Source organism: Pelmatolapia mariae, linkage group LG20 (assembly GCF_036321145.2).
Source record: "Pelmatolapia mariae isolate MD_Pm_ZW linkage group LG20, Pm_UMD_F_2, whole genome shotgun sequence".
NCBI lineage: Eukaryota > Metazoa > Chordata > Actinopteri > Cichliformes > Cichlidae > Pelmatolapia > Pelmatolapia mariae.
In genome coordinates this window covers 26,168,014-26,195,063 of record NC_086244.1, presented here as the reverse complement: position 1 = coordinate 26,195,063, position 27,050 = coordinate 26,168,014, and the positions used below count along the sequence as shown (strand labels likewise).

Genomic DNA, 27,050 nt, shown 5'->3' with positions numbered 1-27,050 from the left:
CTAAGGTTTTATTTAACATTGTATCATTTAGCATGATGAAATCTGTTATTTTGAAACATAAAAACCCTTAAAAAAAGGAATCAGATAATGAAGTAATAACCTGTTTAATTCTAAACTACATTTACTGTAATGTCAATTACAGCTGACATGATTAGTCAATTCTCTACCAATTAATCAGTTAGGTTTGCCACATATAGTCCCGATTCATCACTTAGACTATTAAAAGGTCAGAAGATTGTTAAAAAATCTTAACACGATTTGGCAACTTTAGCTGGCTTATTTTAGATTTTTTAAAAACCACGCTGATAAACAGCCCAAGAAAACCATCAATTAAAAACCTGGAGCTTCAATTTTCTTCTTCTTCTCACATCTCAGCTGATTACTTTCTTTTACACAAAACACAAAGCGTACGACGTTCCATCTTCTCAAATGTTAGAATTAGCTGCTTTTTTTTTTGTTTGTTTGCTCTGACTGACACAGCAAACTGACACAGCAATGGGGTTTAGGCCTGAGACATGGACTAAACAAGCCATTTGAATGTGACAGTTTGGGCCCTATAAATTGTGTAAGAGACTTCTTCTTCTTTTTTTTTTTCAAATGCCAGATCACTAATGAAAATATCCATTTGTTACAGCCATAGCGATCACACAGTTGGAGCAAGCATCAATTCAAATTCAGCCTGTGCCTCCTCATATTCTCCAACAAAATCATGGATTCATTAGAAGATCAGTAACAAAGGGATCTGTCCAGATGATTAATTGTTCATTTTTCCCCACTCACTATAAGAAAAAGGATTGAAAACTTTGCCTTAGGGCTCCCCCCCTCCCCTTGGCCCAACACAGTTCCTCAGCTAAATCAACTGCTAATAATGACATAAGACACATATAGCTCCATGGTTTCCATCCCTGATTCCCTGTGATGCAACTTTTGTGCTAACTTCAGACTATCGCATTTTTCATTGGTATGTGACTCTTGGTGAAGTTTTTTTCTTTTTCCTTTTTTTGCTACACCCTCCCACCCTCCCAGCTCTTCAGCAACAACACCCCTCCTCCTCCCCTCCTTTTTAGTCACATTTAAGTTGGATTAATGGTCTCCTCCCTGTGTCCAGATGTTACAGAGTGATGGAGGAGGGGGAAGAGGAGCTTGCCCCCTCCTGTAACCTCAGCTATGCCTTTCTCTCTGGACAGCCTCCATCAAAAAAATCTGATGAAACTTATATAAGAACTCCAAACAATGAGCTGACCTCTGTAGCATTAACAGATGTTAATGCCTTACTTCACTCTCGGGCACTCAAGTAAGCTTACGCTAGAGAAATAAACAGGCCAGAGGCGGATGATGGCACCACCTGTGAATGACTTTTATATTATATGAGTGTAGTTTCAATATATAATATGAAAAGAAAGAAGAAAAGGGGAATCTGTCAGCTCAACAGGTCTGCAATGCATTCTCACAAGAGCATTGGCGCATTTGATAGCTCATTATTGCCATCAGGGAAAAATGTGGGGAGCAGTAGGGGAGCTGAGACTTAACAGGATAAATGCACGTTTTGTTCGTTTCACTATCACTCAGGATCTGGCTGTCACAAATACTGTGATTTCCAGGCATCTCCAAACGCTACACGTCGGGGCAAGCCGCGCCATTAAGCAAGTAGACACAACTGTTGTTTGCATTTGTGGCAAGTACCTGAAAACAAACATGTAAACTGATCTAAACGATGCCTCCCCACAGGCTTGATATTGAAGTCGTGCTGTACCGATTTCGTGAATAGAAGAAAAAAAACCAGCCGATTTGGTTTGAATGGAAAACCGTAAGATGTAATATATATCTTTTATTTCTCTTTTTTTATTAAATGTAAGGTGGATTTAGGTATTCTGACACAGCCAGTGAGAAATCCCGTCTTCAGTGAGAAAATAGGTCGCTCGTGCCAGTGTTGTGATAGCCTTTTACCTGCTTCATATTCTAGCAGTGACTAACCTGACTGTCTCCTATCCTTACAGGGAGGCCCATTCTGTCTGCTCAGACAGGGGCTCTGCTTAAAAAAAACGCAGCCAGATTTTAGGCCAAAAACAACCACAGCACCGCTTTATCCGTGCGCTACTTTCTCTCATTTAAAGGCTTCCCAAAAAACGATCGATCTCCTCCTCCTCCGAGGAGCCACACTGTGTTATTATCACGGCAACCTATTCATGGTGTTCGCTCCAACTCTGGTGAACGCAGGCCTGTGCGCAGATGCTTTGCAGACGGGAGGAAAAAAAGTGCTCATGCTTTTCTCGAGTATCACAATGCAAGATTAACACAACAGGCTTTCTTACCTACGGTCGCACCGTTAGGAGATGCGATCTCCAAGCAGAGTATAAATCCCAAGTAAAACAACCTCATCGCCATCTCCTGATGAACTGCCCGATGGCACTGCTGGTTAGAAAGGAATAGATGAAAAAGTTGGCCGGATTTCTAAAACCAAGCAGCCACCTCATCCGAACCCTCTCAGTGGTCCGGGTGAGATTGTCCGGCACGCTGGCCGCTTCGAGACGGGCTTCTGCAATAAAGGGAGACTTGCTACAGCCCGATGAGGCTATAGGCAATGCTGCAGCACAGTCATGTATATTTCTAATTGATTATCGGCATTCAAACATGATGCACAGTGTACCCTCTGTCTCCCTGTGCTTGCTGGGGTCTCTGTTTCACCACACCATGCCACCAGAATCGTCCGCTTGTATAGAATAAGCTCTGCAGCCGCCGACTCCGTTCAGCTCATTCCGTGCTAAACTTAAAAAAAAAAAAAAGAAAAAAAAAGAAAAATGAAATGGTAAAAATCTTTTTTTCCCGACTAAGCGCCAACGTCTCCCTGTGCTTGTGGCAGCATGAGTGGATGGTCAGCCTCTCAAGCCCCAGCACTGTGGATGAGTCCGTGACGTAACGACCGACTCCTCTAAAAAAAAAAAAGGGATAACTAAGAGGGAAACGACCCATCTGCGCATGCCCCACCACAACTCTTTTTTTCCCCCTGTTTCATGGGCTTTTTCATCAACCGTGGAGGTGGGATAGAGAGGTGGAGCTGCAACTGTCCCCCTGATAAAGCCATGTTGGCTCAATTTTCTTTCTCCAAAAAGTTAGAGTAACGCAGTAAGTTCTGGTTTTGTTTTTTTTTTAGAAAAACAGCAAGCTGTTTTAAAACTTGCTGAACGCAACGTCTGGGTTAAAGTATACCCCCTCCCCAAATAACTTAAAGGTAATTAACTTTATACAGGTAGAAGAAATAATTAAGAGTGAAATAAAACCTTCCCTTTAAATGTAAACGCGGTTTTCTCGTCATTATCCCAGTATCACATTTTTATTTAGGTTACAAGTCAAAGACGTGAAGTCTGAGTGCAATAAATCGTGTACTTTATGTAGCCTGAGGGGGTGGGGGAGACGTCAACCTCTGGTTTCGTTACTAAATCATGCCCCCTGGTGGCACGTAAAAATGACAACTCGATGCGATTGTTATGAAATACGTGGGGGGGGGGGTAAGTACTTTTAGTATCTATGTGTGTAAGTGATATGTTTTACCAAAGTTAATAATTAAATTGCATTTAAAAACTAAAAAAATAAATTACAGTACAAATTTCCATTAATGTAAATATATATATATATATATATATATATATATATATATATATATATATATATATATATATCTCAATCACCATTTTACTCAATGAGCAATGAGACTAAACGCATTTCCAAAAACATACAGAATGTTTTTTGTTGTTTTTGTTCTTTGGGTTGTTTGTCTGTTTTTAAACAAAGCTTTTTTTTCTTTTTAATTCTTTCAATTTGTGAAAAGGCCGGATAGGTTCATTAACCATCCAAACCTACAGGGGGCACTGGAAACTTAGATTTCGAGAGAGGCATGCAGACTAACTCAATTCACTAACAAAACAAAATAGAATCCAGCAGTTTGATGCAATGGTTGGTAAATTTTACATGATAGAACATCTGAGAAATGTCCGATCAAAGAACCGCTTGTTTAAAAAGAGAATAAAATGCCTCTGAATGCGAAAAATGCTCATAAATGACTCTTTCTCTAAGTGTATGGTGGGTAATGCAGTGGATGTCTCCCACTGGCATTCAGTCATGGGTACTAAAAACAACAGCTGTGCATTTCGCTGCCCAAACTGACGGTCATTTTGCTGCCACCAGTGTTAAGAATAGGAATTTCTTTTCAGGGGTGTTCAGCTTACAGATGTTTACCCGAAGCCCGAATCACACGAGAGAATGTCAAGTATGCAGAGAATCTGTGGAAAAACATGCTTGAAAATTCTGGATATCTGTTTAAAGCAAGCATATTTAATTTCAGTCCAAGCATGAAACTTGAATATAAATACAAAGAAAGTTTGCAAGGAAATGCAGTAGTGGTAACTTAACTGTTTTGCAGCCACGCATTGCATGTATTTCAGTAATGCTCCCTTGAAGCTTTTCTGGAAAACATATTTACTGCCAGCAAATTTGTCTGCTTTTTTTAAAAAAAAAACTTGCTGTACATCCTGTCTGTCAGTGCACTCAATTACCACAAACCCTTGTGTCACCTCCACCTTTTGTGAAAGGAGGTTTGTGCATTGTCATTTAAAAGAGACAGACGCCAGCATGCTGTGTGGGAGACAGGTTGAAAGAGTGCCAGCGTAAACACTCCCAGACCACATGTTCTCCCAGGGCAGAAGGGCTGGCTTCTCTCCAGGCACATCTGCACACAATCCCTCAGCTCTCAGCGAGTGAGCCAAGGAGACAGAGCGGGGCAAAGGAGGGAAAGGAGAAGGGAGAGAGAAAAGCGTTCCCAGACAGGGAGAACCTATCTGTTATGTGAAAAGTACCATGGTGTCAGTGATGAAAGTGATGACATCTGACTTAAAGAAACAAACAAAACAAAACAAAAAAGACAGAGAGAGCGAGAGAGAAATGATGAAATTTAAAATACAGACAGACAAAAATTTACTCAGTTTGAAAAAGAAGTAAAATTTTGTGGCTGAGGACTCACCACCATCATTGCAAATCTGTACATCTGTATCACACCGTTAGTTTACATGCCGAGGTCTGCTTGGCTGCAGTCATTACTTGTATCCTTGAGAGAAGATGGATTGCTGCATAGACAAAGCTGCTGACTCTCACTTAGCCACAGTCTACGTTTTTTTAATGTATGCATGCCTTATGGCTGCAGATGCATGTGATTTTCCACACATTTTTACCCCGATGTACACATTTTTTCAAACACACACGCAATCCCACTTCCTATCAAGCTCCCCTCAAGGTTTTTCTTGTTTTCTGCCCTTTGGTTTACTGGTAGAATGTGGCGCTGTGCTTTTCTTCTTCTTCTTCTTTTTTGTTGCTAAAAGGTAATTACTGAGCAAGCAATGCTGACAACACCTGAGGAATGCAAAGCATGCAGCACTGGGCTGTGTTCTTCTAACCACCCACCAACCTCTCCCCACTCACCACACCTCGCTTCTCCCCCATCTGTAACCCTCCCCCATTGCAGCCAGCTAGCAACTACTTTCACAGGGATCGTAGATGCAGATGTTATACGCAGCACTGACGTGATTCTACCAGGAAATATGAATCAACACTAGGTTACTGCAGATTAAACTTCTTCATTAAAAAAATCAATGAAAATTTTTTTTCTCTTAGTGTGGAGGAAAATCCTATCAAAAAAAACCCCATCTCCTCTTTCCCAACAGGCCCCTTTATTCCCGTTACTGGTGAATTTGCAGTGTGTGTTGGCTAGCTCGGGCACACTGCTGACTGAGTCACTCCCCAAACTGTCCTTGAGCTCTGTGGAACTCACAGCCCATCTGGCTGAGTACTTGCACAGATACACACACACACATCAAAACATTGCATAGATTTAAGCAGGGGAAGTAAATGACTATGGGTGACCCAGTTGTGGTCTGAAACTGGTCCAGTCGAAAAAGAGTCAATATCTGGCTGGAGAGAATGATGCCATACATAGAATAATGTTATTTTGTCAACCAATGCATCAAGTTTTGACATTGCACGCATGCACATACTTGGGAGACAGCGATAGAGGGTGGAGAGAGACACAGAGATTATGAATTCAGCTGAGCCTCTCCCGTCTGTCTGACTAGACCATCATGATGAAATCTGGATGAAATCCCTTGTGCATGTAGATCAACCTAAGTTTACGGGCTCGGTCTGAATTTTACAGTCAGAGATGTAATATTCACATACGACACTTAGGTAAGAAACAATATAGCTGATGTTATGTATGTTTTCTGCAAACATGAGGATTAATCAGAGTACACAAGAAAAGGCTTGGGGGTAAAAAGATTTATATGGCAAGCAGCTTGTGTTAATAAAAACAGTTATCATGTATTGTGAAGATGCATTAATAGAAGGGTGGGAGCTCATTTTCATTTTACTTAGAAAATCTTGACATCATTTTCTATTTATTTTTAATACAGAAGTATGGAAACAATTAGTTTTTCCAATTGTCCAACAAGTTTTTAATGACAATAACCTATCATTAGATCATTCCCGTTAAACACACACACACACACACACACACACACACACACACACACACACACACACACTATTTAATGACTACATTTCCCCATTTGACACAAAAGTTGGCATAGCAGCATTTTCTAATCTCAATAATCAATATTAGCCCTCCTCTCCTCTGTTGAGGGATCCCTCTGTGACTACAGTTGCGTATAAATTTTGCAAATAATTTAGTAGATATCATCTTGCCTATTTCACCTATTTTTTAAAATTTAAATAAGATTTGATTTAATGTAAAAATGATTTAAGAATTTTAACCCATTGCAACCAATAGTAACCAGTTTGAACATGGTTGAAAGACTGTAAAAATCTACATATAGACAGAATGATGCAATGATGTGAAAATCATTTAACCACCATATTTAATAATAAAAAAAGTATTAAGACGAAATATTACAATACTGCTGATATTTATTATTTCAAGAACAACATCAACACTTTAGATGTCAGCCTCATGTTTAAAAAAAAATTAAGATTGGCAAAAAAAAAAAAAGAGTCCATTCCAATCCCACATTTTATCAGTTCACAGTTCAAAAGCCAGGATCATATACTGGCATATAATAGTGAGTATGGATTATAATGTACATAGTATGAGTATCTTACACATCAGTGAAGGTACCATGAATACCAAACATTAAACTGAGGTTTTGGAGCATGTTGTTTTTTTCAGGGAAAGCCTTGCTTATTTCAGCAAGACAATGCTTAACCGTGCTTCTGTTCCAACAGCATGTCTCCACTGTGCAATAACCTGGGTGTTTTATAGTAACCTGCTTACAGTTCAGACCTGTCACCCACTGAAAAGATCTGACACAGTAAGAAGTGACATTTCTGATGGACTCCCCTGAACTGATTAGCAATTTATTTCAAGCAGAAAAGGAAAAAGATTACACAGAAGTAAACATCATCAGCTGTACCATCTTGTTTTTCTACTATTGTCAGTTAAACAAAGTGTTTAAAGGTTTTGCAAATTTCTGCATCCTGTTCGGATTTACATTTTACACAGGATCCCAACTTTCTTGAATATGGAGCAGTGGTTCATAGAGCTGGTAGGTAATAGTTAGCCTTAATAAAGAGCTGCTGGCTGTGTTTGTTTACTGCACCTGTACATCTTGGTGTGGTGTTGAAGTTAAAATTTAATAGAAAAAGGGCCAGATAATAAGGCAAGGATGGGACAAGTGATTGTGTAAGACAACATATTTGATGTGTGGGCTTCATTTTCCTGAGATGACAAGGGTCAACTTCTGTTAGTGAATTTGGCCTGGTGCTCTGAAAGGTTTGGAAATGCACTTGGCAAAAGTATAGAGAAAAGAAGGGATGGCTGAAAACGTTATTAGAGAGTCAATCTAACTTTAATTATATAATTAAGGAGAATACTAATTAATGCTTCTCTTTCCATCTACATTGGCCTTAGGCAAAAACATTATCTCAACACGTCCCAGTTTTTTTTTCTTCCCTTTTTTAAAATCTCAGTAAGCTGCTGTATTTCAATGTCTATTTCCAACTCAGGAAATAGTAGCAGTGATCTGGTCCTCCTCATTTCATATGCACTAGAGGTACTTGACCCAGGGCTTGTGTATGGCTTGAGCCAAGAAAAAAGCCAATAAAAAGTGTCTACTGTTAGGGAGATCACCTTATCTAAATCACCATTCCCATTTTTCAAAGTACACTTTAAGCACAGGCAGCTCTGCATTTCTTCTTCCTAATCATACTGGGTTAGAGGGATGACTTAAATGAGCACAACACTGGAAGTTAAAGCAAAAAAAAAAAAAAAGTCTGCCAGGTAGGTTATTTATCTCCCTGCGTAAAAGGTGTTATTAGTTGGCGAGAAGGCACAACTGGAAGATGAAGTCAGTTATAAATAAGCATATAGCCCAGTGCTTTGAGCGGAGTACATGAGAGTGCTGGGAAACGCGGCTCCAATCACTACCGCTGTTCCTGGCTCAATTTCCCTGGCTGACGTCAGCTGACTGCCTTGGCTCTCTCCACTCTCCGCTCCTCCGGACACAGCGCCGAGTAAAAATGCTGCTCTCTGTGCCGCCAAGGACAGGAATCAACCCTTACAACAGCTACAACGGCAAAAACACCAAGAAGGTAAATAACGACACCACCGGCCACTTCTATCGCGTCTTTCTCAAAGTAAGTCATTTTTCCCCTCTCGATGCGGTGTTGTTCGAGCTCTGGCTCTCCAGTTAAAAGCTGCTCGGTTGTTTAAGCTGCAGTGTCCTTGAAAGTGGATCACAGGCGACGTTTAAACTCGCATACTTGCCATTGCGGTGTTCGTTTCCGGCTTTTTGCTTGTTCTTCTTTAAACTGTTACACATTAAAACGGGGCCCGTTACGTTATTGTTCGTGAAATAGTAGCAGGCTACAGTTTGCTTTCGTTTGTTCTGATACGGCGTCTGCTCGCTTCCTATACCGAGCCTGCACAGAGTACAGCTTATAAATGTGTTGTGGAGGCACGCTAGGCTCAGGATAAGCTAATAAAGACTAAGCATATTTGACTCTAATATGGATTCGCCGGGTTTTAATTTCATATATATTCGGCTAAGTTCTCCTCTCATTGAATTAACCACAAGTTAGCAAAGTTTTTTTCCCTCTTTCACGCGCACCAGCATGCCCCACCCCTTCTGTCTTACAAATGATTACTGATGGCACTATAAGGAAAAGGAAAGTTACTGAGCCCACGAAAGAAGTCTAGTGCAATTGATTTTTCTCTTTTTTTCAGTAAAATGACAAAAAGTTTTTAAATGTTGATTATTTTGCATACTGAGATAAGTAATTGATGAGGTGACGTCCAACCACTTTTCTGTGCAGGCTATATGGATTTTTCTTAATTAAAATTCTGGAACTCGCACATGTGTAAAGATTATATATAAACGTTTGTAGTCACGGGGAAATATTACTTAAGTCAACGATTTGAAGCTTTAGTTGTTTGTTTTTGCTCGTGATAGTGGCAGAATTTTTTAAAACTAATATTTAACCCCAATTTTTGGATTTATAATGTTGGTATTATAGGTATTTTGCATCACTATATATATATTTCTACATAGGCATATATATAAAAATATGCCCGCACGCTATAAAACGGCATTTTTTTCAGAATAACGTGTGAAACAGCTGAAACGCTTCCCGTCTTTCCCTTTTTTTTCCCTCGTCATTCTCTCTCCTGCCTCAAGAAGACTGGAAAGAATTCAGATTGCTCAGATTAATGATCTGGAATTCCTGGAATCCTGGATTCAGACATTGTGCTCACTTCTAGAGGTGCTTTGCAAACTGAAACCCTTTTTTTGCTGAAAGAAGACATGCACACACAGTTTTTTTTTCCACCCCTACACACACACCTTCACAAAGAAAGGGACTTGTAAATCCAGTGTCAAGTGGCAGCCCCTGGTCTGTGTCATTTACTACAAGAAACAGGGCGGAGAAAAGAGAGGGATTAAGAGACACCCCACCCACCCCCCTCTTCCTCTGCTTTTGATTAACTCCCTGATCCTTTTTTTTTTTTTTAAACTTTCTCTATTTTAGCCTTACAGGCTGTCTAAGTGTTAAGATGAACCCAGGTTTTAGTCAGGAAGAGGAGAGCAAATCATCAAGGGTTTTCACTTTTCTTATGTGGTTCTTTCCACCTTGCTGTTTTTCTCACCTTCTTTTTTTTCTTTTTGCTTGAAGCAACAGAAATTTAATATAAAAAGATTGCATCTGTAATACTAAAATGGTTTCCACTGCACCTAAGGTTTCTTTAACCTAGGAGGTAGGATGGATCTATCTTTCTGTGATACAATATATCATAAATTTATAAAAGATGCTGTTGTTGCGTAGTGCAAACATGATCGACTTTGTCATGCTAGTAGTTTGTTTGTGCATAGATCGAAGGCTACTGTATGGTAATAGAAATAAGCAAATATGCATTTAATGATAAGCAAAATGAATTTTTGCTTGTACAGTTTAATTCATCTGGGATTTTATAGGCTACTGTGTGCTTATCTTGTGATTAATATGAACTTAAATCAAACAAAAGAACTAAATGTGGTGTCTGACCGATGTTGCATTTTGTTTTAACATACTCTGTATCAACAGATTTAGCATTAAAGCGTCTTACAGTGAGTCTCGTACAGTTAAAAGCATCCATTCTGCCTCATTTAGCACTCATTGTTCTTGCTTGGGTGAAAAAGTCCTTGAGTCACCTGCTCTCCCTACAGGAATCACCTGTGCTCCCTCCAACTGTAATCACCTCATCGGTCTTTAGCTGCTCTCTGCAACATGGTGTAGCCCCCCCCCCCTTTTTTTGTAGTTATGCTGCTTGCACAGCTGTGGTGACAACACACAGAGCTGATTTATCTTTCTGAGGCTGTAAAGAGATAATCGTATAGTAACTGGGAAGTGGGGACTGCATAGGGAAGCAACGGAGCATCAGTTGTTCATAGGCAGATAGCATTAATTAGTTAATATATAGTGAAAATAAATAAATAACATCCTCATGTATTTTTCATTCAATGTGCGTGTGTATGAATCAGTTATATATATTACCTCATGATCAACATTTCAAAGACGTGAATTCTGGGAATGTAGTTCAGTTTAATGAACTTTAATCTTGAACCCATGGTCCTCATTACTCCTTGTATCGATGTGCTGCAGAGGAATGTAAAGAATGCTGACACTGTTATGGATATAAGGAGCAGTGTAAACAGATACTGTATGTCAGCGGTTGTGGATTGACAAATAACATGCTTGCAGCTGGGAAATCAGCGGTATGCAAGGAAGTCAGGTTTTGTGTAATGATTAACTGAGAAGAAATGTAGCCTGTAAAATGAGATTTTTAATTCCTAATCATTTGAATTAAAGGTATTTGTCACAGGCTACCCTTTGCATGCATATTTTCATGTGTTTTCACCATTACATTGGAAATTACCTTACATGGGTGGCAAAACACCTGGAGCGGGACTGGGGCAGATGGGGAGTAGGTGTGGAGCTGACTCACTGCCATCCTCTTTTCAGATGGAGCCTAGCAGAGCGCTCTTAATGAGACACTACCTTCTGACTGGAGAGCACATGAGAGGGATTAGCACTTTCCGCTAACAAGCTCAGATCCCAATTAGTCAGGCTTCGCTTGCCAGAATCGGGCCCGGACTTGGTCTCCCGTCGGATCCTATCTCCCCAAACCTTTGCAGGTGCATCCCTCCTGACAGCCTGTGCAGGCCGCTTATCATGAAGGCGAGGGAAAGCACCAGAAAAGACTGTGATTGTGGAAAAACAAACAGTGTACTGATGCTAAAGAAGAGAGGGAGATTAGAGAAGCAGGATAAGATGAATGGGGTCTGTGGTTTTCTCAGCTCGAATAAAAAGATAGCTTTCAAGTTCAGAAGGATGACTCCATATCGGTTTGGAAATCATAAGGCAGCTGAGTAGTGGGGATGCATAAAAGTTTGCACATAAATCACTATATAAGGCAAGGTTTGTACTAGGAGAAACTTCATATCCTTTCATTTATTTTATATGCCTGTAGCCTCTTGTTAGCTTGACTAAAGATTTGGTTTTGAAATACATCTAGTTTGTTCAGAGGTTGCTATAAATATAGTTTAAATAAAGGCTCCACAGATAGGAAACATCTTTAAGTCTCTAATGCTGTAAAAATTCAAACTCTATATAATCAAGTTCATGTAGAATGCTGTACCATTAGCCACTTATATAATGTGTCTCTTTGATCCTTAATAGTGTGTCATTACAGTGTAAACAAAACACAACAGAGGCCCTCCAGCCTTTCTTTCACAGCTTGGAAACCCCTTGGTTTGAATTCATGTTACATTAAAAAATTGCTGAAATACAGAAACGGCACCAAACTAAATTTTGATATAGCTATCTTGCTTCCTGTTCCTTGTTTCCTGCTTTAAACAGCAATATTTCTGTGTTGGCTTGCATGTGACCAGTCCTAAATGTAGTGCACCCCTATTAGTCCTGTCACTGTGGTTTGTTGAAGCAGCCATTAATTGTCTGTTTTTCTGCTCTTCTTGCCCATATGTGTAAGACTGTTTCAGTATTTCTGGGCTGGTACAATTTACTCAAAGCTGAATTTTGAACTCCTACAAATGTAGGGATCTAACAGTTATGAAACTGAGATCTGCATACCGCAGTGTTGTCTTCCTGTATGGTAATGTTGAGCGTGGTGGTTAGCTAAGCATGTTTGTCTGGTGAAAGCTGTACGGATTCAAGATCGTTCAGGTAATGGCTAAATTCGAAGTGCATCGGAATAACAGAGTTTATGTTTGTCATCATGGGTGTGCATTAAAAATATTTTTCACTTACATCTTCAATAGATGTGCATTCATTCATTTTTTTTAAACCACTGTTAAAAGCTTTGGAGAGATATTAGTTGGTTGTTGAATGTTACCCTTGGTATTTAAGAGCACATCCTCAGGGAAGAAGACATGGGTCATAATTAAGCTGATTCCAGCTGTCTTTCTTCCTTTCTGTTAATAAGCCGATGGCCTGAGGGTGACCTTGTGAGGTCCAACAAGCCATTGGTGCAGGAAGATCAATCCCTTTATAGTAAAGATGCCGCATATAGCTAAAGTCTTACTTTGAGTTGGATACAAGGCTTAATCGATCCAATACATCCATCACATTCCTTCTTATTGCAGGATTGGGATCTCTGCTGCTGTCGGATGACAGAACTTTCTGATATTTAAACATGCCTGCTGTTAGGCAAGGGTTAATACACATGGCTTGTGTGTTGTTGCTTGGTAATGGATTAAAACTATATTTTGTGACTCACCCACCGCTACAAGCCACCCCATTGTTCTCTGTGGTTTGACCTTCTGACCTCAGTTAATCAAACTTTTCCTCCTCCTCCAGCAGTAAGAGGGGAGGCAACACCAAGGCCAAGCGTAGCTGGCATTTTGCATACATTTTACTTCACTTCCCTACTAATTTAATTTGGTTGGCACAAGATGGGATCAGCTGGAGTAGCACTGTATACAGCTGTCATTGTTTGTTTGCTATCTGGCCACCGACAACACTCCGGGCATTCAAAAAAGTCATGTGTCAGTTAAATGAGTCCGTTGTGGTCTTAGAAGTTGCTTGTATAATGTTTTTTTTTTTTTTTTAAACCACTTTGCTGCTGATGGGAAGCTTAAGTATGTTTTCAGAAATGTATGCAATCACCCATTTTTGCTTAATAGAAAGCTTTAGTTTTAGCAGGTTTTTGTCAATATCCACCTAAAAGGAATGCTTTATAAAACTTCCTAAAAGAGTCTGTAAAAGTATCGTTCTGAGTGAACAAAGTTTGCTTCATCAAAACAGCAAAAAAATTAGGGTGTCTTTTTAAGCTTTTCAGCTTTGCTTCTATATATAGTTAAATTTTTAAACCAAGTTCTGTAGTTTTGGAGAGGCCTCTGTAGGTCCTCAAGGATTTTGATAATGGATATTGTGCATGAAACTCACTTTTTTAGCCGTCATTGTTCTCCAATGCACCTGTCTAGCAGCAGTCTTCTGCTAAATGAAAGGTGCTTCTGTAAAAGGTACGCAGGAATAGCAATTAAAGAATTAATGTACACAAAGTTAAGCCATTCAGTCTGATTGGCTAACTGTGGATTTTTCCACTGTTCGCTGGAGAAAGTCATCTTTTCCATCTGTTTTTAGCAATCTTCCCAACACGAGTTATGTGCCATCTGTGAATCCTGCGCTCTTGCATTGATGGTTTGTAGAGATGCCTGCAGAGTTGGATCTGCACAAAGACATACTCATGCCAACCTGTCCATTCTGTTGTTATATGGCAGCCACAGCACAGTGTGCTAAGAGGAGGCACTGGCTAGCTTTAGAACTCGTGAACTAGCTTTAGATGGTTGTTTTGATGGAGGTTAAAAAGTCAGTTCACCAAAACGTACATGAAAATATGCAATGTACAAATAAAAACAGGCACTTTAAGATGTCTCCATATTAATTTTGCATACCCTAGTAAACGTGGAAAATACATGACTGATTGAATGAATCTTTGTATATGAATGCAATCTGACTTTTATTATTTAGTATTTCTGTTTATTGCAAATACTACAATGGTACATACTATTTCTTCTCATATTTTGCTTCATATAAATAGTATAAATTGCGTAATCGTAATACTTGTTATATCTTACTTGTATTTCTGTTTTTCCCTCACAGTGACCTGTTATAATATTTATCTGACTGGCCTGACCTGTCAAGCCAGATTAAGCATTAAATTGATGCTGATATCTTGTCTGTGTCTCTCTAGCCTCAACTGGTTGGTTTTTTATTTCAAGTTAATGACTGCATCCATGCGTACATCCAATTTCATGTACCTAAAAAGAGCCCTCTGTTCCCTCCACAGCAGACATATGTGTCCCCGTCCAATCATCAGATGGCTCCCCCAAGCCCCAACAGCAACACCACCACAATTAGCAATGGCAGCAGTAACAGCAGCAGCGGGGGAGAGCAGCTGAGCAAAACCAACCTTTATATCCGTGGCCTCCACCCAGGAACCACAGACCAGGATCTGGTCAAACTTTGTCAGCCGTAAGTCACCTAAAACACATTTACTTCAGCGTGCACTTACACCCAATAAATTTCTCTGGCTGTCTGAGGAAGCATGAACCCGGCTAGAGCAGACTAGATTATAATGGGTGACTGGTGGGTGATGGCTGGTCGGCTGCAAGGATGAAAGGCTTGCATCTCTATTTTTGGCAAATAAAGTAGATGTATAGTTTCCATACAACTTAAGTGCACAGGAACACTAAACCATACCATATTTGGTATTTATGTAATGTACAAGAGGGCCACATTTTTATCCATGCATTTTTTTAACACATCATGTAGTGGCTTTTTGGAAAAACTAACAATCACTGGGGCTGCAAACTAAGACCTTTCAGCCTGACATAGCTGAGTACAGACTTTCCAACAACTAGGTACAGAATGTTTAGTCTCACTCTCTCATGCTAATTCATTCTGTCTTTTCGTGCTCATTCATACACTTTTAATCTATGATTTTTTTTTTTCGCTCTTATGTTTTAGTCGCGATACAGTATGACAGTGAGCCCTGTCATCCAAATACAGCGTCACTTCTGCACTATAAATATCACGCCATGTTGCTCATCAGTGTGACTGTGAGTCTTCGAGAACTTTGTTGTGGACAGCATGTAGTCAGACATCAAACAGCAGCATCATCCATTCCATCTGATATGTTTGTTAGGCCTTCAGTGGAAGACATCAAAACATGCAGGGCTGAGATGAATGATCTGCTCTTAGTTAATTGAATTATGGAGCCTGGTGATGAGAACCAGAAGAGCAGAGGAGAGTAGTGGGAGAAAAGGAGGGAAAAGAGGGCTAGAGAGATTGAATGAGGGAGGGAGAGGCCTGCTATTTTACAGCTGTCTGGAAGCTATGGCTCACATGAGGCAGCCCAACCCTACAGGAAACGGCAAGCCCAGGGGAAAGGGAAAGACAAACAAGGGCAATGGTAGTGGCGCGGGGGGGGGGGGGGGGGGGGATCAGGGGGGAGAAGTGAGTGGAGTTCAGGGTTTGTGTGTCAGGTGGTGTTCTGTGGGGGTAGTTCTCATATTTCTGCTTTTACGGAGCAGATAAAAATCACTGCATGAAATGTGCCTTTTAGCAGAGCACATTAAGGCTGATGTAATTTTCAGTTAAACTAGAATGAAAGAGGATATTGTGTCCAATAATAGTTAAAAGGGTAACGGCTTGTAGATGAGGATGTAAAGCAGCAGGAAGACTACTCATGTAGGGACTCTGACTTACTTTGCTCTAGTTGGAACCGTAAATCTGCGTATACTTTGAGGACGCAGCACTTCCAAAGCTCCCCTCCCCCACACTGAGAGTTGTTGCATGCAAGCTCTGTGATGTACTGTGTACCGAGTGAGGGATGAGAGAAGGGGATGGGATTGGGGGTTGGTTCTCCATCGGCCACCGGGCCCTGCATTTGTGTCTCCGGGTGCCTTGCTGCCGCTCTGGTTATGCAGCAAGTGTGCAGCATGAAGAGCTCATAACTTAAATGCTAGTTGTTGTGAGAATAAGCAGGCTGATGGCACTGCCATATAGTGTATATGCAAATGTAGGAACGCAATGCTGGCATATCCATCCAGTCAAGTGAGTGGCATTTTGTCACTTGGAGTCAGAAATGCATTGTGAAATTGCGGTTTTGCATATGAGGGCAAATGGCCCTCCAGCTTATACACACTGGATGGGATTGCAGAAAATAGACCAAATGAATGACTGTAACATGAAATATCTCTGTTATAGTAGATAAAATATCAAAATGTGTGATTGTTAACACAGCCCAACATGCTCTCGTGCATGTTATAAGAACAAGGAAAATCCAAAGAACAAGGCCACATCAGCATTCAGATTGTGATTTGCTTGCAAGGTAGAAAAGTGTTTGGTTGTTTTTTTCCCCCTTACAGTCCTCGAGAGTTTGGCACAATCAAACAGAATAATCAGATGAAGTATGTTCTGTAATGTGAATTTATATGACTGTTTGATCTTCTTGTCCTACATCCTACATAGATGACCTTAAGCCATTAAAAAAAGTGGGGGAAATGCTTGCAGGCTTGTTTTTTTTTTTTAAATGTAAAAAAAAAAGAATATGTTAGACTGTCAGATTACAGCTAACAGGTCATCAGCTAATCCTTACTTACAAAAGTCAAATTATTTATGAAATTGATTTCTCAATCTCAGAGTGAGGCAGTGGTGCTGTGGCACTAGATGAAAGTTGAATTACATTTCAGGGGGCACTAAGACCCAGTGGAGGGTTAAAGGCTGCCTAGAGAGAAGCTGGTTAGTAGAATGAGAGTGTGGCTGGGAGCCAGTATTGGACAGGACAGCCAAGGAGAGGCATATCAGATTACACTGCATGCACATGCCTGGAGAGATGGGAATTGATAGACCCTGCTGCACAGAACCATTCGCCCAAGTCGAACACTATCCTATGTATTTGCAGTATCTACGGCTAGGTGGGGTGAGGGGTGTGCATAGTTAATGTAGAATTTTCATATTTATGGTGAATTATGAAGCAATCTGAAAAAATTGATGGGGGGATTCATATCTACCAGTTTGCCACAGCATGTTGGATTTCCCTGGAGATATGATCCCTATTGACATTTGTGTGTGAGCTAGAATGAATAAGATATGGTAAATCTATAGTCCTCCTGGAATGCAGAAGCCCACGGGACAGTATCATTTTTTTCTAACTGAATTTGCCCTGTCTTGAATTTATTATCAGATGAGGTGACTGTGTAACTTCATTGAAATCTTTAGATGATTTACAATTTAGTTATCAAGAGTATTACATCTATACACAGTGGAAGGACGACCTCTGAGTGCAAACCTCACTGTTTTTCAGGTATGGGAAAATTGTGTCCACGAAGGCCATCTTGGACAAGACTACCAACAAATGCAAAGGTGAGGTGTGTTTTTTTTTTTTTTTTTTTTAAATTAAATGAAAAAACACAGCTGTTCCATGCCCATCCATAATATTTGTTGAAATGTGGCCTTTCAGTTCACTAACGCCTCTTCTAGTCAGCTGATAATTGTGCAGCATATCGAGTGGTAAAATTACACCACAAATATGAAACTAGTTTCTCATCATGGTTTTTACTGAAATGTGTGGGAGGAGGAGAAATACCTCATTTTATTTAGGCAAGATACTTTCTTGATAGAATGTGGGGGAGGCAGCACAACTGGTACCTATTTGGTCTCTGTAGATTCACTGTCAGATCTGACTGTATCAGACATTTGCATCCTGCCTTGCGTCACAGTTTTGCTTTTGTTGTTTTTTTTAAAACATGGTCCAGGCTTGCTTGCATGTGTGAAAATGCTCATAGTTACACATCGCTGCACAGAAAATGAATAAAAAAAAACAAAACAATATGAATATATTAGAGGGAATAGAGTTTCTGTAAAAACTGTTTTTGAGAAATTATTGTAACGTCAGCAGATCCAGCAGAGAAGGAGGGGACTACTCTGAGCCCACAGCACAGTCAACCTTGGACTGGGCGAATGGGCTTGCATATAAATAAGAGACCGTGATCAGATGATCCGAGATGCCAAAGTTCAGAAATCTATAAAAGAGCAAGATCATATAGGGTCTGGTGTCTGATAGTTTATAGAAATCACTCCTTTACTTCATGGGAAGCCAAAAAAAAAAGAAAAAAAAAAGATGTTGGTGCGATGTGGAATCTATGGCTGGTATCGGTAATGTGCAAGGTTACAGCATACTGCTGATAAAGTCAATAAAGCTGTTAGACAAGTGCATGAAGCGGTCAGCTTCACACTGTACCTACTGAGTAGGTGTGTGTTGTGTGATTTTTAATATGGGCAGCGTCCTCCATCTGTCCCCCAGAGGGACGCACATTCCAATCCTAGCCAGCTGTCTCTTCAGATTCATACACTGTTACCATGAGTACCTCATGAGTTTAAACTGTGCACCTCTCCTGCAGTATGCACATCTCACTGTCATATATTTTGTTCCCTGCAGGCTATGGCTTTGTTGACTTTGATAGCCCAGCCTCGGCTCAGAAGGCAGTGACGGCACTGAAGGCTGGCGGAGTGCAGGCTCAGATGGCCAAGGTGAGAACTCAGCTTGAGGTATCAAAATTCGGTGGGTTAATTTATAACGGCTTGGTGTAAGTTTAATTTAGCCTGAAAGAGCACTTTATCAGTGTCTCAGCAAAAATGTTGAATAATGATTTGATTCATTAATTTCACATTAAATGTTGAGTCATTAATCATAGAGGAAAAAGGTCGCTCCTTGGATTTTTCTGCCTCTTAAGAAATAACAGATCTCTCTTGCTGTTTGTAGCGCCCCATTCTTTAAAAAAAAAAAAAAAAAAATCTATCACAAGATATTCCTTTATGCTTAAATCCGCTTTTTTCATACATAAAATTGCTGGCTTCATCAATCATCATTGTTCAGAAACGGGTCATTTTTATGTTAATTTTCCTTGCAGCTTCATCCAGACATACCCTATGGTAATGCTGGAACACATGTCATGTGCTTGACATTTGACTGTATATCAAGTGACTTAGTTTCAGATTTTTGTTACTAGTTTATGTAACAGAGAGAATGAAAGGGTTGCTGGGATTTTTAAACCAGAGAATCATCCAAACACCAATTACTAAACAGGGAGAGAAAAAAAAAATCATCTGCCCTGTTTTAGTGAGGATGTTCTTACCTCAGGCTTTTTGAGTTCAACAAACATGTTGCACAGCTTCAATGCAACATTGCTCATATGATTAAAAGACGGCATTTGGAAACTTAAACATGTAGGTGGTTTATGTCTAAACGCTTTCATAACATCAGCAGTGTTACAACTTCTGCAGAAAAGTAACCAGGGTGCTGTTCAGAGGTGAAGCCAGCACACTGCGGCGCTGTCACAATAATAGTGCACTATAAGACTATTTCTGTGCACAAAGAGTCCACGGATGCTTACATGTATGTATGTGTTTATAGTGGTGATGGTGTTTGGGGAGCACGTCCCAGAGCCTGCTCTTTGAGCTCCCTGCACAAAGGACCTGTCTGTTCTCCCTAGTGGCATCTGACTCAGTGTCTGAGCAGTTCCCCAGTCAGCAGGGCACAGTGCCCAGCCACCCGCCCTGTCAACACACGCACGCCCACAGACACACAGAGCCCACTTGACAATCGCACACGCACTTCAGCAGCCTTGCCTCAACCGGATTATGACACGCTCTCACGGACTCGCACACCACCGGCGCCCTGGGAAAGCTGATCTCTCGTTAAGCTGGATCACTGACATTCATACGGCTTCTTGCTCGCAAAATAACTTGATTTCAGTCACCCTTTCAGCCCGGGTTTACAACAAGACTTGTGTGTTTGCGTCAGAATTCTCTCTGACTCACTCTGACTCATTCACAGATGAAATCCACAACTGGGGCTTCTCTGCTGCTTGCTCTCATGGGTTCAAGCCTCATTGCTAGTGTACACTGCGGGGAGGGAGGAAGGTGAAGGAGAAATCACCTTCATCGCAGGTCGCAGCGATTACACATGCATTATTCATGGCATGGAAATTAACTCGCGCTGCATTTACAGGTTTTTAATCACATCTGCACTCTGAGATAATGAATATGCATAATGGTTAGAGGGCGATACAGATTGAGCATCTCACAAGATACCGTCGGTCAAATTAAATTTGTTTTAAGCAGGGCACAAAGGAAATTGGAAGGGGAGGAAAAGCCTACAAAACAGTTCAAGTTGCTTAGAGTGAAACTGTCGGACTCTGAGTTTCTTTCAGCATGTTTTCTAATCATTTTAAATTCAGATTTGGAAGCGCTGCATAATTTCTCTGGTTTATAAAAGCCGACAGAGCCAGCATCTGTGCCTGCATTCAAGGTCAGGATTACCACATGAATATAGCTGCCTGAATGCAAGCAGTGCATTAGTAACATGATCGAGGAAACGGAACGACCACGTTTTTGGTAGCACAATGCTTGAGATGTTCTCCAGATTGTTCCCAAAGGTCTTTGTCCAAAATGTCACTGCTCTCTCTCTCTCTCTCTCTCTCTCTCTCTCCACCAAGCGAGAGAAAGGGAGAGCACGTAATCGCTTTAGATCATCCAGGGATGGCAAGCCATATGAAATGTAATTATGCTTTGATATCACAGTGGCTGAATCGCGTGCTTTCATCCTCTTAAGGTCCTGGCTCTGAACAATGACCCCCTTTGTAACCCTTTGGAAATAAAATATAAGTGATGGAAAATAAGAAGAGTGTAATGAAGATCTGCGCAGATTAAATTTGTAATAGTGAGCTATAGAAATAGAACTGAAATTTTCACTTGACTTAAAATGAGAGAGTTCAGCTGAAATCCAGCCAGAACTTTCTTCACCGTCTCTTTTCTCTCCAGACCTCATTCCAGGCGTCTCACAGGTCCAAAATGAAATCTGACTTCAGCTTCAGACCTTCTACCTTTTCTTACTTCTTCTTTTTTTTCTTTTTTAATCATTTCATGTCCTCTGCCTTACATCCTTCCCAAATATCAGTCATCTCACACACTTCCTGTTCAAAGGTTATGTAAATTTCCCAAATGTTTGCTGGCTTATTTTTACTGGCTGCTGTATTTTCTTGGAACGCTCCTATGGTCATGCCTCAGCTGTTGTTCTGTCACAAGGAAACCAAGAGCTCCAATTCATTCATCTCCCCCTGGCTTCTCTGTGGTTAGCAACAGGAACAAGACCCCACCAACCTGTACATCTCTAACTTGCCGCTGTCAATGGACGAGCAGGAGCTGGAGAACATGCTGAAGCCCTTCAGTCAGGCCATTTCCACACGTATCCTCCGTGACGCCAATGGAACCAGCCGAGGAGTGGGCTTTGCCAGGTACACGCTTTCAATATTTCATCATATGTTTTAGGACAGCTGGCTGAAGTTGACTAGTTGTGGTGTAACCTTGTGTGTATTTAAGAAAATCTCAAGTCAAATGGGAGTACTAAAGTTCAAAGCAACTTTTTTAGTATAATGCAGGGTGAGTGGGCCCTCTGGTGGTCATTATAGGTAGAAACTTTTCAAGCAGAAACTGCCATTCAAAGAAGTGATGGATTGGCACTTACTCTACAGTTTTATTAAGCACAAAATATGTCCCTTAGGATGGAGTCGACAGAAAAATGCGAGGCCATCATCCAGCATTTCAATGGGAAATATATCAAGACTCCACCTGGAGTTCAAGGTGAGTTTTCTGGGGGGGGGGGGTTGTTGTTTTTGAATTTGTGGCTGAGTAGACTGTCTTTATTTATTCAGCATATTTCAGCATCAAGCCAACAGTCGTATTAAAACAGTGTTTGAAAACTGAGTAAAATCTTCTGTTTGGAAAACCTCTGGTTCAGCACCGTCAGAACCCTTGCTGTGTAAATTTGCTGATGGAGGCCAGAAGAAGCGCCAGAGCCAGGGGAAATATCTGCAGAATGGTCGGCCCTGGACAAGAGATGGAGAGACTGTGAGCTTTATTTTATTTATTTTATTTTTTTTATGCCTGTAGGGGGGAGGGGGGGGGGGAATCCAAACACCTCATGTTTCTCCCTCATAATGCATTGCTCTTTTGTTTTCTTCCTCCAGGGAGGAATGACACTCACTTATGACCCAACCACAGCCTTACAGAATGGGTCAGTATGCTGGCTCATGCTAATCTCTTGTATAGCCCCAAGGAGTGGTGGTGTAAGCTGTGGTCACTAAGAAATCTGTGCCTCTTTCTGCAGGTTTTACTCCTCTCCCTATAGCATTACCCCCAATCGGATGATTGGACCAACCTCCCTTTCCCCATATATGCATCCACCTGTGTCCACCTATCAGGTACTGGGGTTGTTGTGTGTTTTCAATTTTATAGCTTTTGGTTTGAAAATTTTGTTTTTAATATTTCAGCCATATTTTCTTCTTTATTTTCTGCAACTATTTTGTAATGTTTTTGCATGTGTGTTTTTATATCGACTGACACATCTTTCTTATTCTTGCAGGTACACAACCCGTCCTGGCTACATCACCAGTCATACATAATGCCACCCACAGTGAGTATCTGGCAGTTTATTTGTTTTTGTTTCTCTCAAGACCCTTTTAATTTAGCTTTGATTCTTGATGTTTGTATAAAGAGTATTTTCTTTTTTTGTTTGTTTGTTTCCCCCCCATAGGGAGCTGTCCTGACACCTGGGATGGACCACACCATGTCCATCCAGCCAGCATCAATGATGGGGCCTCTAACACAGCAGCTCAGTCACCTCTCTATGGGCAGCAGTGGTACAGTAAGTACAGTGCACAGTATTTGGCTATGAGAAAGGCCAGGGTAAGAATTGTGTGGTTTGTGCCTTTTGAGTTTCAGCTTCTTTTTTTGTAATTGAATTCTTCTCCAGGTGCAGATTCACACAGCTAATGAACTTATAATTTCCATTCTCTTCCAGTATATGCCTGCAAACACATCTATGCAGGGGACCTACATACCCCAGTACACCCAAGTGCCTGCCACCAACATCTCAGTTGAGGTACTGCCCTCCACCTCTCCCCTCCCTTTGGAAACATTTACCACTCAAACTTTTACATAACTGCAGATTAATTAAATATTTGGTGCTTCTTTCTCAGGAAAGTGCCGTCCAACAACCTGTTGCCATAGAGACACCAACAGAACATGCAACCTACTCTTACCAGCATAACAAGTAAAGAGGTGGGTTTTGACTGATTCCCCCAAGTGACTGTGTGTGCGTGCGTGCGTTCTAATTGGCTGATCTTGTCACCCTGCGTTAGATCTTCATCTGGGGCCCGACTGACTCTTGAGGGGTCCCAAGAGCTGATATTCCCTGTGTGAAGAACTAGACACTCCAGGAACACAAACTGTTCCACAGAAAGGACAAAAACAAAGATATTTTCTATGAACTCAGATTTTAAAACAAACTCTTTTACTTCAGACAAGCAAAGCTGGAGGACAGCAGACAGTGGGGAAATGGAAGAATGGAACAATGAGCATCTATTTTGATAACGGTCAAGAAAAGTTCAAAAAGCTTTTAAATGTGTAGTGTATGACCATTGATCATATTCTTTTTTTTTTTCTCTCTCTCTCTCTTCAAAACACTACTCCGGGGAGCAAGGATGAAACCAGGAAAAGAACATTTCAACACCATGTTTTAGGTCATGTTCTGTTTTTGTAAGATATGCAGTTTTTTTTTGTTTTTTTTTTAATTTTTCTCCTTTTTGACTGATGCTTTCAGACTTTGAACCTGCCTTTTTGTAAATAGTTCTTTGGTTATTTTTTTGTGTGTTTCTAGCCTCGTCCAATTGATTGATTGGTGCAAATATTCGGAAGCAGAAAAACTGAAGTCCTTTTAGAAAAAGCTGATATTGTAAGACTGATACGGTGCTGACATCGATTAGCTTCTTTCTCTCAAAAAGGCAGCAAGTTTGTCAGGTATGAAACCTTACCTGAAGCAGTCTCACTTAATGTTTTTGGCACTTAAATATATTTAAAAGGAAAAAAAAGTTTAGTTCCAACAATCTCAACAAAGCTGCAGACAATCAGAAGATTACACAGAAGAGAACATTTTAAGCTGATGTTTGTTGCCGAAATATTTCACAGAGCGGACTACTTTAAAAGAGATGAATAGATTTAAAGCATTCCAGTTGTTGTTATCCGAGAGTTTTAAATATCGGTTCACTTTGAGCTGCTTCACGTGATGAAATCCAAAGTTGTTTAACAGGGATCACATCTCACTCAGAGCTGCCTGTAAATAGATTGAAATGTATTCACACTTTCGCTTGACTTCCTTGATACATGTGATGTAATATGTCAGTTATTTTAATAACAACATTAGAACATGGCATACAAAACAATGTATGTGTTGCTGTGCCCCCCCCCCCCCCCCCTTTTTTTTTTTTTTTTTTTTTGTTTAAGTAAACAAGGATGCAGATTCTTCCCTGAATCCCCCCAAAAAATCAAATTTTCTGAAGCGGGAATGAAATGTTGTTATTAAAGTATAAAGATGTAATTACACAGACATGGAGATTAACTGGTGACGCATGAATCTGTCCTGTTATATCTGCAGAAAACACTACTTAGGTGATTCATAACGGCCAGGCTATGGATGCTTTGAAACTGGCCATTGCTGTGTGTTTGCAATCTTCTTCTGCATTTCTGGTTTTTACCGTCATGTTTTTGTTTTTTGTTCTTAAACATTATTTAAAGGTTTCATTTTTTTAAATTCAGTTTTAAAACTTTTAAGATTGATCTTATTTTTCAAAGAAGCTTTGATTTTTATTTTTGATAGTGTGTTGTGTGCTTCATAGTGAGAAATAGATGTTTTCACTTTTTTTTTCTTTGTGTTTTGCGTACTTGCTTTGTTGTGGTTTCAGTGTTGATGTCAAAGAGGCTTTAATATTTCAGTTCTGTCAGTGTCACCAGTGTTGGCACTTTTAGACATAACTTCTCATGATGGATGAAACATGTATGCTAGGTTCAGATGCATTGTTACAGAGTTGCACCGCACGCAGTTGGGATCGGTGTAAGAGCAATTTATGTTGAAAACCTTGACTTACCTCATCCTGCCAGAGCAATGTAGATTCAGTTTGTGTTCAATGTTCACAGGCAATAACCAACTACAGTAGGTCTCATGGCTGATCACAGCTGGTACTGTGTCCACATCCTTTAACTCTTCCGTCCAATGTTTGGAAAACATGCCCCAAGGTCTGTGGATCTATGCAATTAATTTATTGTCCTTACAAATGCAATACTACGAATATCCAAGAGACACCTCGTGTTACGACAGTGGATCACCTCACAGTGACTTTATATTCTGGCTGACGTGGCTTTTCTCTTTTCATTTTAAATAATTTTTGTTTGGTTTTTGTGATACATTTGTCTATGGTTCATTAATTGTAAGCAGAATTGCAACATCAAAAGGGAACTTTTTCATACCAAAATGCGGTTGTTTTAATATGACTGTAGGGAAAGTAAGAACTCCTAAAATAAATAAATAAATATGGCAGATTTTCTTTTTTTTTTTTCCTCTCTCTCCATATGTTTTGAAGGCACGTTGCCACTTTTTGTTTAGTTTAGTTTAAACACAGGCACCATAGCATTGTTTTTCATCATTCCACTCATTTTTGACTTTTACGGTTTGGATAAATATTGTCCTATCTAGTTCTTTCTTAGCTGTTACTTGTTTTCCTCCTCTTTAACTACAAAACCTTTTATTTCCAGGTGACAAATAAACCTCACAGAAATGCCTTAGATTTCACTGGAAGGGAGTGTGAAGTGCTACTCAGCTGTGTTGGGCTTTATCTCTAACTGGAATTGTTTTCATGCACTGCAAACTGTTGAAGTTTTTCTTTTTTTAAACTCCTTGAGATACTAGATCTATGAAGCAAAGAAATGTTTAAATGCTGATTCACTATATTGTGTGTTTACCATTCCACGATTTTAATCCAAATATATTGAAGACAAAAAAAAATTAATTGTGGCTTATTGCTGCTAATTTTTAAATTATTTCATCTGAAGGTCATTTAATATATCAAGTCAAAAATGGGGTCAGTTTTGTAACCAGTTCATCAGTGTCCATAAATTTTTCTGTTTAATGTGTGCATCAACCTCTCCTCAGTAAGTCTTTGTGCCATGATGCAGGGCTTTTTGTTTTTTTCCTTCATAGAGAAGAAATCCCTTCAGTTTTTAAACTTTCATCCTGGTTTGATTTTTGAACTTGCCATTTTTTTAAATAAATTTTTTTTTCACTGTGACTGAGTGCTTTTTTTTTTGTTTGTTTGTTTGTTTGTTACCTAAAGTCCCCTTAGCAGGTTGAAGACAACATGGGATGTGCTGACCATGACAAAAATTTTATGGCATGCTGAGGAAAAACCTACACATAATCCAGGCATCTTAAATGCCATGTGGCTGAAACCCAACCAACAACCACTGATCTTTGATCAGTTGTCACTGGTCTTTTATTAGTGTTTGTTGATCAGTGGTCATGGAAATTTGCATATTAATGATCA

General features: G+C 40.1%; 2 protein-coding genes across 6 annotated transcripts in view; one reads left to right on the top strand and one right to left on the bottom strand.

The window, feature by feature from the left end:
• lrp1ab (low density lipoprotein receptor-related protein 1Ab) overlaps positions 1-2,848 on the bottom strand; it is an 80,433-nt gene extending 77,585 nt beyond the window's left edge. For both annotated transcript variants that reach the window (XM_063463062.1, XM_063463063.1), the window contains exon 1: positions 2,313-2,848. In XM_063463062.1, coding sequence (XP_063319132.1) covers positions 2,313-2,385 — 73 coding nt within the window. In that variant the 5' untranslated portion in view covers positions 2,386-2,848. The remainder of the gene's footprint in view (positions 1-2,312) is intronic.
• A 5,687-nt stretch (positions 2,849-8,535) lies between these two features.
• On the top strand, positions 8,536-26,795 carry rbms2b (RNA binding motif, single stranded interacting protein 2b). Of its 4 annotated transcripts, none has more exons than XM_063464601.1 (14): positions 8,536-8,649; positions 14,903-15,084; positions 17,921-17,979; positions 19,055-19,146; positions 21,754-21,911; positions 22,178-22,257; positions 22,415-22,524; positions 22,644-22,690; positions 22,784-22,877; positions 23,039-23,089; positions 23,210-23,320; positions 23,477-23,557; positions 23,655-23,736; positions 23,817-26,795. In XM_063464601.1, the coding sequence occupies exons 1-13, from the start codon at positions 8,578-8,580 to the stop codon at positions 23,730-23,732; spliced, it is 1,215 nt and encodes a 404-aa protein (XP_063320671.1). In that variant the 5' UTR covers positions 8,536-8,577; the 3' UTR covers positions 23,733-23,736; positions 23,817-26,795. The 4 variants fall into 4 exon arrangements, with proteins under 4 accessions (XP_063320671.1, XP_063320670.1, XP_063320669.1 ...); XM_063464600.1 differs by having other exon boundaries at positions 14,900-15,084; XM_063464599.1 differs by having other exon boundaries at positions 8,536-8,694; positions 14,900-15,084; positions 24,158-26,795.
• The last annotated feature ends 255 nt before the right edge of the window (positions 26,796-27,050 follow it).